The 15,306-nt window shown below is 40.0% G+C and overlaps 1 protein-coding gene across 2 annotated transcripts in view; it reads left to right on the top strand.

The window, feature by feature from the left end:
• Pde3a (phosphodiesterase 3A) overlaps positions 1-15,306 on the top strand; it is a 279,812-nt gene that overhangs the window by 237,616 nt on the left and 26,890 nt on the right. For both annotated transcript variants that reach the window (XM_036180232.1, XM_036180233.1), the window contains exons 6-9: positions 5,046-5,265; positions 9,387-9,472; positions 12,381-12,535; positions 14,203-14,340. In XM_036180232.1, the coding sequence (XP_036036125.1) occupies positions 5,046-5,265; positions 9,387-9,472; positions 12,381-12,535; positions 14,203-14,340 (599 nt within the window). The remainder of the gene's footprint in view (positions 1-5,045; positions 5,266-9,386; positions 9,473-12,380; positions 12,536-14,202; positions 14,341-15,306) is intronic.

Consider the following 15,306-nt stretch of genomic DNA (forward strand, 5'->3'; position numbering starts at 1 on the left):
AGCTGTGTGTTCCCTGCTCCCTCAGTCGGCATTCCTTTGACATAGCTGAAACACAAGTGATCTTTACCAGTTACTAAAATGAATAAATAAGCAAACAAATAAATAAAATAAATGCACAGATCAGATCACACAGGAGTTCTCTGATGAAAGCATACAATAGGAGATTTAAATATGATTTGCATTTGCATTTTTTAACTTGTACAAGTGTTTACCTCTATGTATGTATGTATGTATGTATGTATGTATGTATGTATGTATGTATACCATTTATGTGCAGTGTCAGCAAAGGCCAGTGAAGGACATCAGATCCCCTTGAACTAGAGTTTCAGATCATTGTGAGTTGCTGTGTGGGTACTGGGCACCAAACTGGGTCCTACAGAAGAGCAGCAGCACTCCTAACCCCTGAGCATCTCTAGAGCCCCTGATTTTAATTTTAAATCTTGCCCTTCTAGTAGGAGTCACTAAAAATGGGAAGCTACTCTTATGTCATTCTACTTCCAAATTCCTCTACTTCATAATTACTGCCTGTGTAGTAATCTTCTGCTAGGGTCTTGTAAGTGTGGGCTTTCTATTATGGTGAATCCAGATGCCTTACATTTTATAAGCTAGAATTAAGAGAACACTTTACATGATGGTGATATATTTTTTTTCTTTTGTATGGTTTTTACTAAAACATTGGTACAGAGGCATGTATTTATCAAAAAAGCTGGTTTATTTCTTTTTCATATTTATTTTGTTTCTATTTATGTACATGTGTGTTCATGTGTTTGTAAGTATATGTATATCTCTATGCAGGTCTCCAAGGAGGCCAGAATAGAATGTCAGATCCCCTGAAGCTGGAGTTACAGCTTCTTGGGAGCCTCCTGATGTGGGTGCTAGAAGCTTAACTTAGGTCCCCTAAAGGAACAGCAAGTGCTGTTAACTGCTGAGCCATCTTTTCAGCCTAGCTTCTTTCTTGCTCAATTAAAGTTAAACTGGGAGACTTGTTTACTGCAAAGCAAATGGATTTACTTCAAGAATTCCTAGTCAGTATTCCTCATCTTCCCCTCTGGTTCCCTCTGTGCCTTGAAGCATATTTTCTCAGGCTCTTTGGAACAAGGGAACAAGGAAACACAGTCTAAGTTACTCAAATGAGTCAGAATTTTAGATTCTTCAAAAGTTGTATTATTTATTTGTTGCCTATAAGTATTTTTAAATGTTTCATATTAGGATAATTTAAATCATTGAGGGATTTGTATTTCATGATCTGTGTCTTGTTCCTGGAGTCTCTTAAAATTACTCAATTATAAAATGAAGATAAATATATTTAAGAAGTATGCATGTTTAACTCATCCAGTTTGTGGGAGTGTGTGGGTGTGACACAAAATTAGATATCTTCCCTCTAAACTTAGATTGAAGACCTTTAAAGGATCTTAGAATTTCTTCTCTCTCTCTCTCTCTCTCTCTCTCTCTCTCTCTCTCTCTCTCTCCCTCTCTCTCCCCTTCCCTCCCTCCCTCCCCCTTCCCTCTCTCTCTCCCTTCCTTTCTATCTTTCTACCTTGCAAAGAAGTTTATTTCTAATTTTCCTGGGCAAATCCCTTTTCTATATCTACAATACTTTATTCCCTCCTTTCTAAAATAAAATGGTATTTGGTGATTACATATGGAGCAATCCTAATCTTAGAATCCAAGTTGGAACATTTTGGATTACCAAATTTTCATTAGAGATGCTCAACTATTGAAGTTGGTGTGAATATTTCCAAATCCACACAACTCAGAAATCTGCTATTCTTCCCACTCAAGCATTAAAGTATACTCTGCCTGTGTCTGCATTAATCATTTACCTCTCCATCTCTCTGAAGGCTGGTGTATGGAAATGTGTCCTCTCACCACACCATCCCTCGTGTTTCTTTCTTTCTTTTTTTTAACTTGCAGTAAATGTTACTCTTTCATCTGCTCCTCTTCTCCTGTACCCTGCACCCTAGATCTCTGCTTCTCACTGTTAATGCAGAGACCTGGTGCTTGTTAAAGAGTTCAAAATATATAGAGCAAAGAACCATAAAAGCAAAGTGCTTCTCTGCTGCACATTTATTTAAGAGTTCATCCCAGGAGCCTTAAAGTCTGCTTATTAGTTTAAATTTAGTTAATCACTGAGTTCCAAGAATGCTAATGACTGTACAGATTTTAAAATGTGTATTTAAGAATGAACCCCTGTGTCTCTACAGCTATCAGCTATCAGGTACTAAAACAAAATCAGTCTTCTCATAAATTGCCCTCAAAAAACACATTTGTGTCCAGATAGAAATGGGGAAGTTTCCCAATGGGCTTTGAATTAATGCTCTGTTTTTGTTTTGTTTTGTTTTGTTTTGTTTTGTTTTGTTTTGTTTTAAGACTTAAAAGGAGTGGGTGCAGAGGGGAGACAGCTCAGTCAGGAAAGTGCTTGACTCAAGACTGTGTTCAATCCTCATCATCCACATAAACAGCCAAGCTGGCTGAGGCAAGCCTGCCATCCCAGTACTGAGGAGGAAGGGACAGGAGGATCGCTGAGGATCCCTGGAGATGGGTGATGACCAGCCTAGGAGTATCAATGAGCTCCAGGTTCAGTGATAGACTGTCCTCAAAATCAAGGTGAAAAACCACTGGTAAAGACAGTGAAGATCATACTTGCTTCCATACCCTCATACAATCATGCACATGCATTATATATTTATGATAAAAGAAACAAAAATAGAAGGTTGGCTCAAATCTCCCAATTTGCATCAAAATGATGGAGCCAGTACCTACAGCAATGCTGCTGTATAGGCTCATTTTTAAAGCACAGCCATTAAACCCTCACCATAGGTCTTTAAAGCCTAATCAGACTTCTGGCCCAGAGACCTAGGATAGAACCAAACATGACTGGAGAAAAAAATGTCACTGTATTGATGCCTAATGATATTCTGCTGTAAGTTATTGATTGGTGTCTAACCCAATAGTCATCAGAGAGGCTTCATCCACCAACTGATGAAAACAGATGCAGACTCACAGCCAAACATCAGGCAGAACTTGGGGAACCCTATGGAAGATAGGGTTGAAGGATTGTAGGAACCAGAGGGGTCAAGGACACCACAAGAAAACACAAAGAATCAACTAACCTGGGGTTATAGAAGCTCACAGAGTCTGATTGATAACCAGGGAGCCTGTATGGGACTGAACTAGGCCCTTTTCATGTATCTGGCAGTTGTGTAGCTTGGTCTTCTTGTGGGACTCCTAACAATGGGAACAGGGGCTGTCTCTGATTCTTTTGTCCATATTTGGGAACCTATTCTTCATAATGGGTCACCTTGCCCAGCCTTAATACATGGGGAGGTGCTTAGTCTTACTGCAATTTGATATGCCATGTTTTGTCAATATCCATGGGAGGCTTGCTCTTCCCTGAATATAAATAGAAGATAATGTGAGGCAGAGAGAGCAGGGGCAGGGAGGAGGAGGGACTGGGAGAAGAGAAAGGAAACTGTGAATAGGATTTAAAATTAATTAATTAAAAAAAGCCCAAACTGACCAGTGCCTACCTCATCCCCATGTTCTCCTTCTCACTAGCTCTTCCTAATCCTCGCCACATGTTTAGTTACTCTCTCTGGGCCAAGGTGGGTTCATCTGTTAGGTACAAATATGAGGGATTGTTCTGCTGGTTAGGGAGCAACACAGAAATATGCTGCAAGGGGCTCGGTAGGGAGGTTGTCCACCATGCTGGGAACCTAACAAAAGTATAAAAAGGATACCAAGGAAACCCTTCTACAAGTTACGATATTCCACTCCATGGGGCAGAAAACTTTGCACTGGGAAAAGCAAACTTTTGAAGGAACTGAATTTTGACACAAGGCCACCTTGACCCAGCTGCCCATTAGCTACACACACTAGCTATGAATGTGATATCTGGGGCTATCAGTTTCCCCTGAGAGGGGATAAGCAGAGACCTGTGAATGATTTGAAAGTCATTCATCTTTCTCTGCGCCCCCCGCCTGCCCCTCAATTTTACTTGCACTCTGTCTTCTCTGTATTTGGGAAGAAGCAACTTCAAAAGCCTTGTGTTACAGAGCGAGAGGTCTAGCAATCCACGTCAGTGCCCTAGACAGACTCACACTGTAGCATAAATGTAAACATGGGGAGCCTGGCGTAAGTACCCAATTTGAAGTTTAAGCTTTAGGCCTACTGTGTAGTTTGTGCTGGATGTAGCACATGTTTTAATGTTCTCTTCAAACTTACTTTTGGAATGCATTTTCACAGAGAAATGTACAGTTTACTGAATGTGTGAATAGTTAGGAAGTATAATTGCCTCCCCCAAATTATCATTTTCACTTGCACATTTTAAAAACATTCTATACCTGCCACTGTTTGCTCTGAACTTTAAAGCAATAGTTAGGCTGGAGAAATGTCCCAACAATGATTTAAGAGCACAGGCTGCTCTTGCAGAGGACCTGGATTTGATTCCCAAAACCCACATGGTGATTCACAATCACTTAGAGAACTCCAGTTCCATGGTATCTGGTGCCATCTTCTGGCCTCCATAAGCTCCTGTACACATGCAGTGCACATAAACTTATGCAGGCAAACACACGCGCACGCACACACACACACACACACACACACACACACACACACAAACACACACACACATGTTTTAAAAAAATGTATTTCTTTTAAAATGTAGTGAGTTTTGTTCCAGATAGTATTTTTTCAGACATATGAACCAATTGTAATTGTTATTTTCAGTCAGGATGACAGAGAAGCAAAAATGGGAGAAGAAAATAATATCCTTCTGCCCTGGGGTGGCCTCAGCGGGTATGCTGGCCCTGCCACCAATTTCTCAAGATGATTTACTGCTCATATTTGTATGCCATGGGGACAGTCCAGGTACATATCCTGTCTCTAGATGGTAGCATAGAGATGAGACCAGATCTGGGGCCAAGCATGAAGTTGATGGCTACTGATTATATGTGTATAGGGTGATGGTGACAGGAATGAGTCACATGTTTGCATTTCAGGGGTGTTTGTTGAATGACATCATAACTCTCATTCTCTTTCAGGTGGCTTTGCTAAAATTTCACCTGTACCCTCTCCCTCCTCCTCACCTCCTCAAGGATCGCCTGCCAGTAGTCCCGTTGGCAACATTACTTCAGCACAGTTTCCAGAACCCTCTGAAATAACTGCCAAGCGAGGCCCTGGATCTCACAGGGCCTTAACTTACACCCAAAGTGCCCCTGATCTGTCCCCTCAGATCCTGCCTCCACCTGTCATATGTAGCAGGTAAGCCCTTTATACTGGTAACAGGAAAGTATAGGATAGTGTGATGCTATGTTTGAGACTGTACTAGGAACTTAATTTTTCCATGGCTCTCTATAAATAGAAACGTCATTTTCCATTCAGTCTGAACAGATCTTTGGAGATAGTACAAAATAATTAGCTGTATATATTTGGTTATATACTAGTGGATGATGGATAAAATGTGTTTTGTGGACTGGAGACATAGTTCAGGGGCTAAGAGTGCTTGCTACTCTTACAGAGAAACTTAGCTGGGTTCCTGGCACACAATACATTATGGCTTGACTCACATAGTTCCCTGAATGAAATTAAACAAATGATTTCTTTTTACATTGCAAAGAAACAGAATTATAAGCTGGTCATAGGGACAGATATTTGTAACCCTAGTGCTCAGGAGGATAGCTGGGCAGTCAAAGACAGCTAGAACTACACAGTGAGTTTGAAGCCAGCCTGGGCTATAGCTTAGGAAACCACTTCTCAAAAAGGAAGGGAGGGGAGGGAGGAGGGAAGGGGAGGGAGGAGGGAAGGGGAGGGAGGAGGGAGAACGGAAGGGAGAGAGGGATGGGGAGAAAATAAAAAACTGACTTACCATGCATTATCAGTGGAGGATTAAAGAAGATCTTAATGTGCCTGAAGTGATTATTTTTCATCAACATTGTCCATAAATAGGAAATACCTCCAATTACTGCATATTTTTGTTGTCCTCCAGTTATATCTTCATTTTGGATACTTAAAGTATTAAATATTTTTAAAGATTTACATATTTTTATGTATATGGGTATTTTGCCTGCGTGTATGTGTATGCAGTACCCTAGGAGACTGGCTGGGACTGGGGTTACAAATGGTTGTGAGCTACCATGTGGGTGCTGGAAATCAAACACAGATCCTCTGGAAGAACAGCCTGTGCTCTTAACCACTGAACCATCTCTCCATTCCCTAGTATTAAGTATTTTAAAGTAGAAGAGAGGCAAGTGTTTTAAGCACAGTCCTGAGAATGCCTTAAACAGAATGTTATTGTCTACAGATAATGCAGATGACTATGTGAATGCATTGGAAGCATGGAGCTTCCTTGTGTCTCATGTTTATTAACACACTCCATTTAGTAACTAATAATGGATACTAAGCCTCACACATTTCATTTGCTTGTAGCTTGTCTGTAAACTCCCCATGTCATAACTGTGACAGGATACCCAATATCAAGAAGAAATGGTCTACTTCTACTCACAGCTTGAGTGGTTTCTTGATTCTCTTGTTTTGGGGCCTATGGCAAAGCATAATCCAACTGAGGATGCTTTGTTGTTGAGAAAAGTGAAGACAGGGAGAAGAAAGATTGCAGGTCCCGATATCTATTTGAGTCCCTCCTACTTCCTTTCCCATAGGACCTACCTTTTAAAGGTTCCCCCAGCTATAGACAGCATCACAGACAACTGAGCAAGACTTGAAGACATAACACCTGGAAATCTCTCATCATCCAAACTTTACTGCCCTAAGATAAATAAATGTTGCTTATTTGATCATCTTTATTTTTACTTCCTTTTTCTCTATGACTATTTTTAAGTGGGAAAAAATACCTAACCTTGATTATTGGGCAAATACCAGAGCAAAATGTTATTCTAGTACCCAAGCTCTTCCCATGCCAGCTTTCTAAGTGAAAATGAGCTCTGTGGGCTTTCCACCCAACACAGCCACCTTCCTAGAGCTGTTGTGCAGTCTGTCTGAGACATGCTACATCACACTCACAGTGCCAAGAGCTCAGAGGAGTTCTTGGTCTGTTTCATGTCGAGTTCTCTGAGTTCACTGGACCCCAGAGCCAATTCCCTTAGGTTAACACCCTGTAATTGTTCGAGCATCTGACATTCAACAGGCTTGCTGAGGGAAGCATTGTTCTTTGTTCTGTATCCTGAGCCAGGATAAAGCCTTGCAGAGAGATTCCCATTAAGAACATCTGTGTCTGGCTTTTCCAAGGGGCTCTCTCTCCCTCAAGACTTATGAGAAATAACCATCTGAAATAAAAGCTAGGGGTGTTCAAGAAAGCTCTATGGCTTGCCCAGCTTGCTCCAATAAGATTTTCTTGCTTGTTTTTAGAGGGAAGAATGTCACAGAGTTTTCATAAAGAAAATGAAGGGGGAAAAAAAAAAAAAAACAAGAGGATTTCTCTGTCTCCTTGTTCAGTGATTTTAGAAATCCAGTAGTGTGCATTTTATTTGTTTGGGCTTTATAAGTCTATAATTCAAACCAGGTTTTATAATTCCCTTCAAGGAAGCCACCCATGTAGTCACAGAATGCTTCAGAAACACACGACTAACTATTGTGGTTTCCCCTGCTGAACTCGAAGGGCTTGGAATTGAACCTAGTTTCTTGGCTGTTGTAATGCCTTTGTAACAAGCTATTTACTTACTTACTTACTTACTTATTTATTTATTTATTTACTGGGGAGACAGGAGCTACTCTGTTTAAACTAGTCACTTAAATAGTCCTTTTAGGTATTGTCAGGCAATGAAAAATCTTCACACTAATAAGCTTTCACATAAGATTAGAATTCCTAAGTTAGCATGTGCTTTTTATTTCTTTTCTTCTTTTCTTTTTATCCCCTAAGGCAAAATGATGGGTTTTCCTCATTAGAAATAAATCGCATATAATGCTTCTCTGTTTATATTTCAGAGTTGAAAACTAAATTTACTAGTATGATGGTATAGTGTAGCTGGGAAATATTTTGCTGCATGTACAGTTAAGAAAATGATGAGACATTTAGATGTTAAACATTAGGTATTAAACTTATTTCTTTCCCTTTATGCTGGGTCATCTTGTAGTTAAGTAATTATGAGACCAAAAAGTTCTCCTGAGACCTTTTATATTATTTGGAAGAAAAGAGTCCAGCCACAAAATAGGAGATTAAAATCTAATCATGAAGTAGCTAAACAAAATAATAAAGGAGGGGCCAGTTTGGATCTCAGTAGGGTTTGTGTGATTACCTTTTGACTTGTAAAATAGTCAAGTTGTTGAGAAAATAAAGCAAAAAGATTCTCCTATTATACCCATCTCTGGGATGGGCCACCATTCACTTCTCTGGGAACTTCCAATGTCTTGGTTGTCCACAGATCATGTTGGCTCATTTTTTTTTTCAAACAATAGTGTATTCAATCAGTCATTCAGGTTTTGCCACAATGTCCATCTCCTTTGTTCATTTCCTTAAGACCTTAAAGGATAAATGGAAAAATTTGCAGTAAATAAATACACTTACTTTGGGAAAAAATAAAATTAATAGCCTATCATTCTGTTTTAACATTTGTTGTCTTTTATTAAAAATATGATTAGAAATTGAGCATCCTAACTCTAAGAAATGAATGGAGCAATGAGGCTCTAAATGTGTCCCACTGGAAAAGATATTCATAGCCAGACATGTGCCAGGACCTTCAGAACCACTTCACAGATAAATGGCAGTTATTTCAGTATTTTTCCAAATACTTAAACAGCTTTAGCAGCATTTCAATATAAATATGTGGACTGAAGAGGAGGAAGAGAGTCAGATGGATTTTAAAGTCTGTTTGCTGATCAGTCACTCACCAAAGAGGACCACCTATCAGCAACTGCATGTAATACAAAGTGAATTGCCACCCTAGACACACCAGTAGAAGATTATGATATTTTATTATATGTTTTGTGTGAGTTTGATATGAAACATGGAGGCTCCTGGAAAATGGCTAGATCTAGACAACCCTGACTTAATCAATGGATGAGGCTACTATCCTTATAACTAGGCATATTATTGGGAAATGTTGGAAGCACAGTACGGAAGCCTCATTAGAGGAAGTAGGTCCCTAGGGTTGTGCTTTGAAGGGTATTCCTTGACCCTGGCCCCTCCCTAGCTCTCTTTTGCTTTCTGTGAGCTATGATGTAGCTCACACTTTGTCACTGCCCTGATGTGTTGTCTCAGTTCTGGTTCAAAACAGTGGAGATCCTGACTGTGGACAGGCACCTCTGAACCGTGAGCCAAGTATCTCAGTGAAAATCCAAGACAGGGAATGGTTGATGTTTATGAAGATACTGTGTGTTTAATAGTATTTTAAAATGTACAGATGTACTTATTCCTTCTCAACATTTCTCAGCTGTGGCAGACCTTATTCACAAGGGAATCCTCCTGAAGGACCTTCAGAGAGAAGTGGCTCAGCCATTCAGAAAACAAACAGAACAGGTAATACACCATTTGGTATTCTGTTGTTCAAAATTCAACATATTTTATTTTCTATTTTCCTCCTGACAAAAAATGCAACTTGAATTCCTGGCTTTTTTTTTTAATTTGTGAATTTTAACTTTATGAATTTTTAAAAGTGTGTGTGTGTGTGTGTGTGTGTGTGTGTGTGTTTATGCACATGAGTGTAGTACCCATGTAGGCCAGAACTGGGCATCAGATCTCTGTAGCTGGAGTTGAGATATGAGTTGTGAGCCTCCTGATATGAGTGCTGGAAACTGAAATTCTTCTGTAACAGCAGCAATTGCTTTTAACCACTGAGCCATCTCTCCAGCTAATTTAAATTAAATGTAAGCTTAAAAAGACCAACAAGGAAATAAAAATCATCCTCAACACACTATCTAAATTTAATTCATAGCAAAATTTAAAGGTGGAATCACCCAGGCATTTTTGTACTTGGACACAAATGTATATTATTTTAAAGTCAGATCCCCCTTTATATAATGTATAGCACTGTATGTTACATGGTATACTATATATAAATGGTGGTTCATCTTGATGCCTTGTTCATTAGAGGGTTGTCTATCTTAGCATGTGTTTGTGAGATCACCAACCCAGATACTAAAATATGACCCTGATTGTACTGTTCACGATGATATGGTTTTTTCTTGAGGCAATATCCTGAAGTTAAGAGCATAGGTGCTATAACATGGATCACCCCTTCTTCTGTTCCCCACTCATGTGTCATCTAAATTTCTGTACCTTAGTCCTTTCACTTGCAAAATGGCAGAATAACAGTAGTACCCACTACATGAGATCACTGTAAAGATTAAATACAACATGTGGGGATGATGAGGTTATTTGGAAGTTTTGAGCATAGACTGCCCTTCCAGAGGACCTGAGTTTGATTCTCAGCACACACATCTGGTGGTTCAACAACCATGTGTAACTCCAGCTGCAGAAATCTGATGCTTTCGTGTGGTCTCTTTGGGCACCACATACATTGAACACACAGAATCATTTATTTCTCATTGGATTATGGGGTCACTGTAAGTAGCTACTGCTTGTGATGTTGCTGTAATAATTATTTTTGTTGGCATAGCTCTATGGGCTTGTTTGTACTGTGCTGAAAATATACAATGTAGAAATCAAAGCATCTATGAAGTGTAGACTTTAAGGTCATGGCACCATCGGGAATACTTATGTGTCCCTATCAACATTTCTTAGTAGATACCCTCAAATAAAATTTGTTGACATTTTATTTCCATGAGAATCTTATGTAGCAATATGCAAAGGACCAGAAGAAGTCAAAGGAAAATTACCTGTGTGGTTATTGTATAGCTTATTGAAGACTTAGGATGCTTCTCCAAGTCTCCCAGGGCTAACAGGATGAGGACATCAGGTCAGGTCACCTTCCTGGGTTCTCACAGTGCCATGGTCCTCCAGTGCACAGGTCACCTTCCTGGGTTCTCACAGTGCCATGGTCCTCCAGTGCACAGGTCACCTTCCTGGGTTCTCACAGTGCCATGGTCCTCCAGTGCACAGGTCACCTTCCTGGGTTCTCACAGTGCCATGGTCCTCCAGTGCACAAGTCACCTTCCTGGGTTCTCACAGTGCCATGGTCCTCCACTAGAGCTTCGCCTTTTCTCCATAGATCAGGAGTTGTACCTGATCAGTTATGTTTTTATTCTGCCCTTTGTTCCTAAGTTTAGCTGGCAAGTAGTTATATCAGAAGATGGAAGAAAAGAGGGTCCTGAGATAATGTTACAAATATGTCATTCTTCCTGATGACTGTTTGGAAGCATGTTATGTTTTTTGTTTTGTTTGTTTGGGTTTTGTTTTGTTGTGTTGTGTTTTTGAGACAGCGTTTCTCTGTGTAGCTTTGTGCCCTTCCTGGATCTCTCTTTGTAGACCAGGCTGGCCTCAAACTCACAGAGATCCACCCGCCTCTGCCTCCCGAGTACTGGGATTAAAGGCGTGCGCCGCCACCATCACCACCTGGCAGAAGCATGTTCTTTAGACACTTGTATTTTCTGGTTGGATTTTCAGCTAATAGTTGCTGATTGGAAGGAGAGATAGTGGAGGAGAGAAAAGAAGGAGGAAGCCCAGACTCCCAAGTACCTGGGACATACACATAAGATCTGTCCACTCACAAGTATGAGCCATTGCTTCATGCTCTAACAGACCACTCCTTCCTGTGTGTGTCAACACGATTATTCCCATCACATATGGCCTTAATTAGTGTGTAGTCAACTGTTTCCTGGCTTAATGCAGTAGAAGAATAGAAGAAATAGAAATTTAAATCCAGCTAGGGGATGTAGCTCAGTGGTAGAGTTCTTGATACCATGTATAAAGCCCCGTTTTGATCCCCACTACCAGGAAGGAAGTGAAGGAAGGAAGGGGAAAGAGAAAAGAACAGGGAGGAAAAAATGTGAACTTACAGAATCAATGCAAACAATTATCTAAAAGTTATTTTTGAGGGATCATTACTGTCACATAAATCACATATCTTAATTCCCACCTATTTGTTAGGATTAGAAATGTATTTTGGGGACTGGAGAGATTGCACAAAGGTAGGAATTGCTCTTCCAGAAAACCTGAGTTCTGTTCCTAGCACCCATGTTGGGTAGCTTACAATTAGCTGCCTATAACTCCAGTTCCAAGGGCTCTAACACCTTCAGCTGTCCTCCAAAGGCATATAAATCATATACTGCGTGCACATAGTCAAAACTAAAATAAACCTTGAAAATATATTTCCCTCCCTATTATTCTGTTTTTGATGTGGAGATACATGAAAGCAGTCTTCCTAAATACTTCATAGTTTGCTGATGTGTTTCAGGAGCACTTACTTCCTTGTGTCCCCTTCCCCATCATAGGTCTCTTAAAACAGGCTATTCTCTTTCAATTGCAGATGACACTTCACAAGTTACCTCTGATTATGAGACCAATAACAACAGTGACAGCAGTGACATTTTGCAGAATGAAGAGGAGGCTGAGTGCCAGAGAGAGCCACTGAGGAAAGCATCGGCTTGTGGCACCTATACTTCCCAGACCATGATCTTCCTGGTAGCCCCACATCACTAAACTCATTCATTTCCATGAGAACTTGCTTCTGTGGCAGAGACTGGCTTAGGGGTAGATTCCGTTGTCTTAGGGTTATAGCTGCATCCATTTGGATCCATGTGTCTGTATCCTTTAGGTATATTGTTATAATCTTCCTCTCTCCGAGCATGTTGGTTTCTTCTTTTTTTTAAAAAAAAAAATGGTAATGAAAAGTTTAAGAGAGAGAGAGAGAGAGAGAGAGAGAGTCTGTCTGTCTGTCTGTCTGTCTGCAGGTGCATATGTAGGAAAGCACACATGGGAAGTCCAGACAACAACTTTAGGTGAAGTTCCATCTACTTTATTTTGAAACAAGGTCTCTCATTGGTTGGAGCTCAACAAGTGGGCTTGGATGGATGGCCAGTGAGCACTAGGAATCACCTTTCTCTGTGTCCCCAGCTTTGACATTGCAATTGACCACCATCAATCATGCTGATTTTTTGTAAATAGGTTTTATGGATAAAACTCATCTTTCATGCTTGCATGGCAAGCTTTTTTACCAACAGAGCAATATTGCCAGCACCAAGTATTCATCTTTACATATGAATACAGTGTAATAAAAAAGTGTGAATAAGGAAAAATTAATAAACTAATAATATTAAATGGTAATATAATATTAGACTAATAGTTTAGAAAGACAGATTGATTGGTTAACTAATTTTCTTAGGGCATCGTCTGGTTTAGCTTTGATATCCCCTTGATTAGTAAGTGAACCAGTATTTGTTTTCCTTGTTGTGTTAGATCAGGCTTGTACTGATTCTAAAAAGTCCTTTGTTGGTGACTTATCTGCTATAAAGACACTCACGGGTGCACATTTGAGTGTTGTTAGGCATGGCTGCCAAGGACAGGGAGCAGCTGACTTGCCCATAATCACCAGCTGCTGTCCTTACCATTTTTCTTTAACCATGTTTTTGCTACTTGTACCTTCAGAGTAGCTGTTCAGGCAAAATTTTAATGGTTTATTCTCTGTATTTTCTTTACTTTTTAAAATAGTTATGGTAGTGAGAAAATATGAGTATGCTGATTTAAGGTGCTTTGTACACTGACAGCCCTTACATTTACATAGAGTAAGTTGTTTAGTGGAGAGCAGGTCTCGGGGATAAAATTACATTTCTGAAAGATGTGGCAGCTGTCATTCCCCAGGAATAATGCTGATCTGAATAGCTCAGATATAAATGCAATTAAAGTGGAGAGGTGAAGGCTTCATTCACCTCATGCATTTCTGTCCAGGGTCCAACATAAGCCAGGCTCACTTCTCACACATTTACCGAAGTATGGAAAGAAGGCGGTTAGAGATAACATCAGAGTTTTCTGAGGTTCCTCAGTCTGCATTAAAGACTCTTGCAAATTGACACAAAAGTAGTGGACTGGAGAAACATCTGTTAGGGCTGGGCTGTGTGTGAAAGGGGGAAAGCAGGCATCAGACCATGTAAAAGTCACACTGCGCTCAGTTCTAGCTTCTCTACTCTGGGCTCATGTTTTCTTCCTTTGTTTGTTTGTTTACTGATCTTAAGATTCGTGAACTTTTAAGTCATTTATTTCTAAGAGCCACAGTTAGTCATGAATTTACCAGAATCATGATTTTTTTAAATAGAGAAACTACATGTGGTTTAATATCTTCATCTCTATTACAGGACAAGCCAATTCTTGCTCCTGAACCCCTAGTCATGGATAACCTGGACTCAATTATGGATAAGTTAAACACCTGGAATTTTCCAATTTTTGATTTAGTGGAAAATATAGGAAGAAAATGTGGCCGAATTTTGAGCCAGGTAAGAAATATATTCAAGAGGATGACTTGGAACACAGAAGGAAACAGTCCGTTGGTCGCTAATCTGTACATTCCCAACACTGGTGGGCAGGCATGCAGAAAGAAGTGAAATTTTATCAGAGAACATGTGGTAGGTTCTATGGCTGTGTGCTGACCAAAAAACAACTGGAATTTCAATTGAGCATTGTAGTCTACAATTAAGATGTTGGGTAGGGTTAGGGATTTAGCTCAGTGGTAGAGTGCTTGTCTAGCAAGCACAAGGCCCTGGGTTCGATCCTCAGCTTCAATCAATCAATCAATCAATCAATCAATCAATGTATGTTATGTCATTTTTAGGGCTAGAGGCAGAGGCAGGAATAGGTCAGCAAGATGGACAAGTGACCAAATTTCATAGAATTGAGCCAGAGAGAAGCTGGCCTGGCTTCAGAAAGGAGACTCCTGTTAATGGATTCATCCCTATGATTATATCTCCCGACTGTTGTTATAACTTCTGAATAGCATAGTGCTTAGGTTTCATGAAAAATAAGGTACTATGCAGAAATAGGTAACTCCCCCACTGGCTTGGGAAACACCAGAATTTCCTGTGCTTGAAAATCAAAATAATTTCTCTAATGGAAATTCAGAGTGAGTGGCCAGGTACATGACAGATGTGTTAGGTCTTGTCTCTGTAAGAGAGACTCTCTCAAGGCTTCCCTATTAAAGGACTGATTATTTGGGGAAGTGGAAGGAAATTAGGTTTTAAATATATTTGTTTGAAAAATTGAAGCTAAATGATGATTGGTTGTATTATAAAATAGCCATCAAAATATGCATGATCCAGGGCTGGGGAGATGCGGGTGCACCTGTTAAGAGCGGTTACTGCTCTTGCAGAGGACCTGAGTTTAGATCCCAGATCACAGCCATCTAGAACTCCAGTTCCAGGGATCTGGTGTCCTCTTCTGCACTCTCTAGGCACATAGTGCATATG

Source organism: Onychomys torridus, chromosome 3 (assembly GCF_903995425.1).
Source record: "Onychomys torridus chromosome 3, mOncTor1.1, whole genome shotgun sequence".
In the NCBI taxonomy this organism is placed as follows: domain Eukaryota; kingdom Metazoa; phylum Chordata; class Mammalia; order Rodentia; family Cricetidae; genus Onychomys; species Onychomys torridus.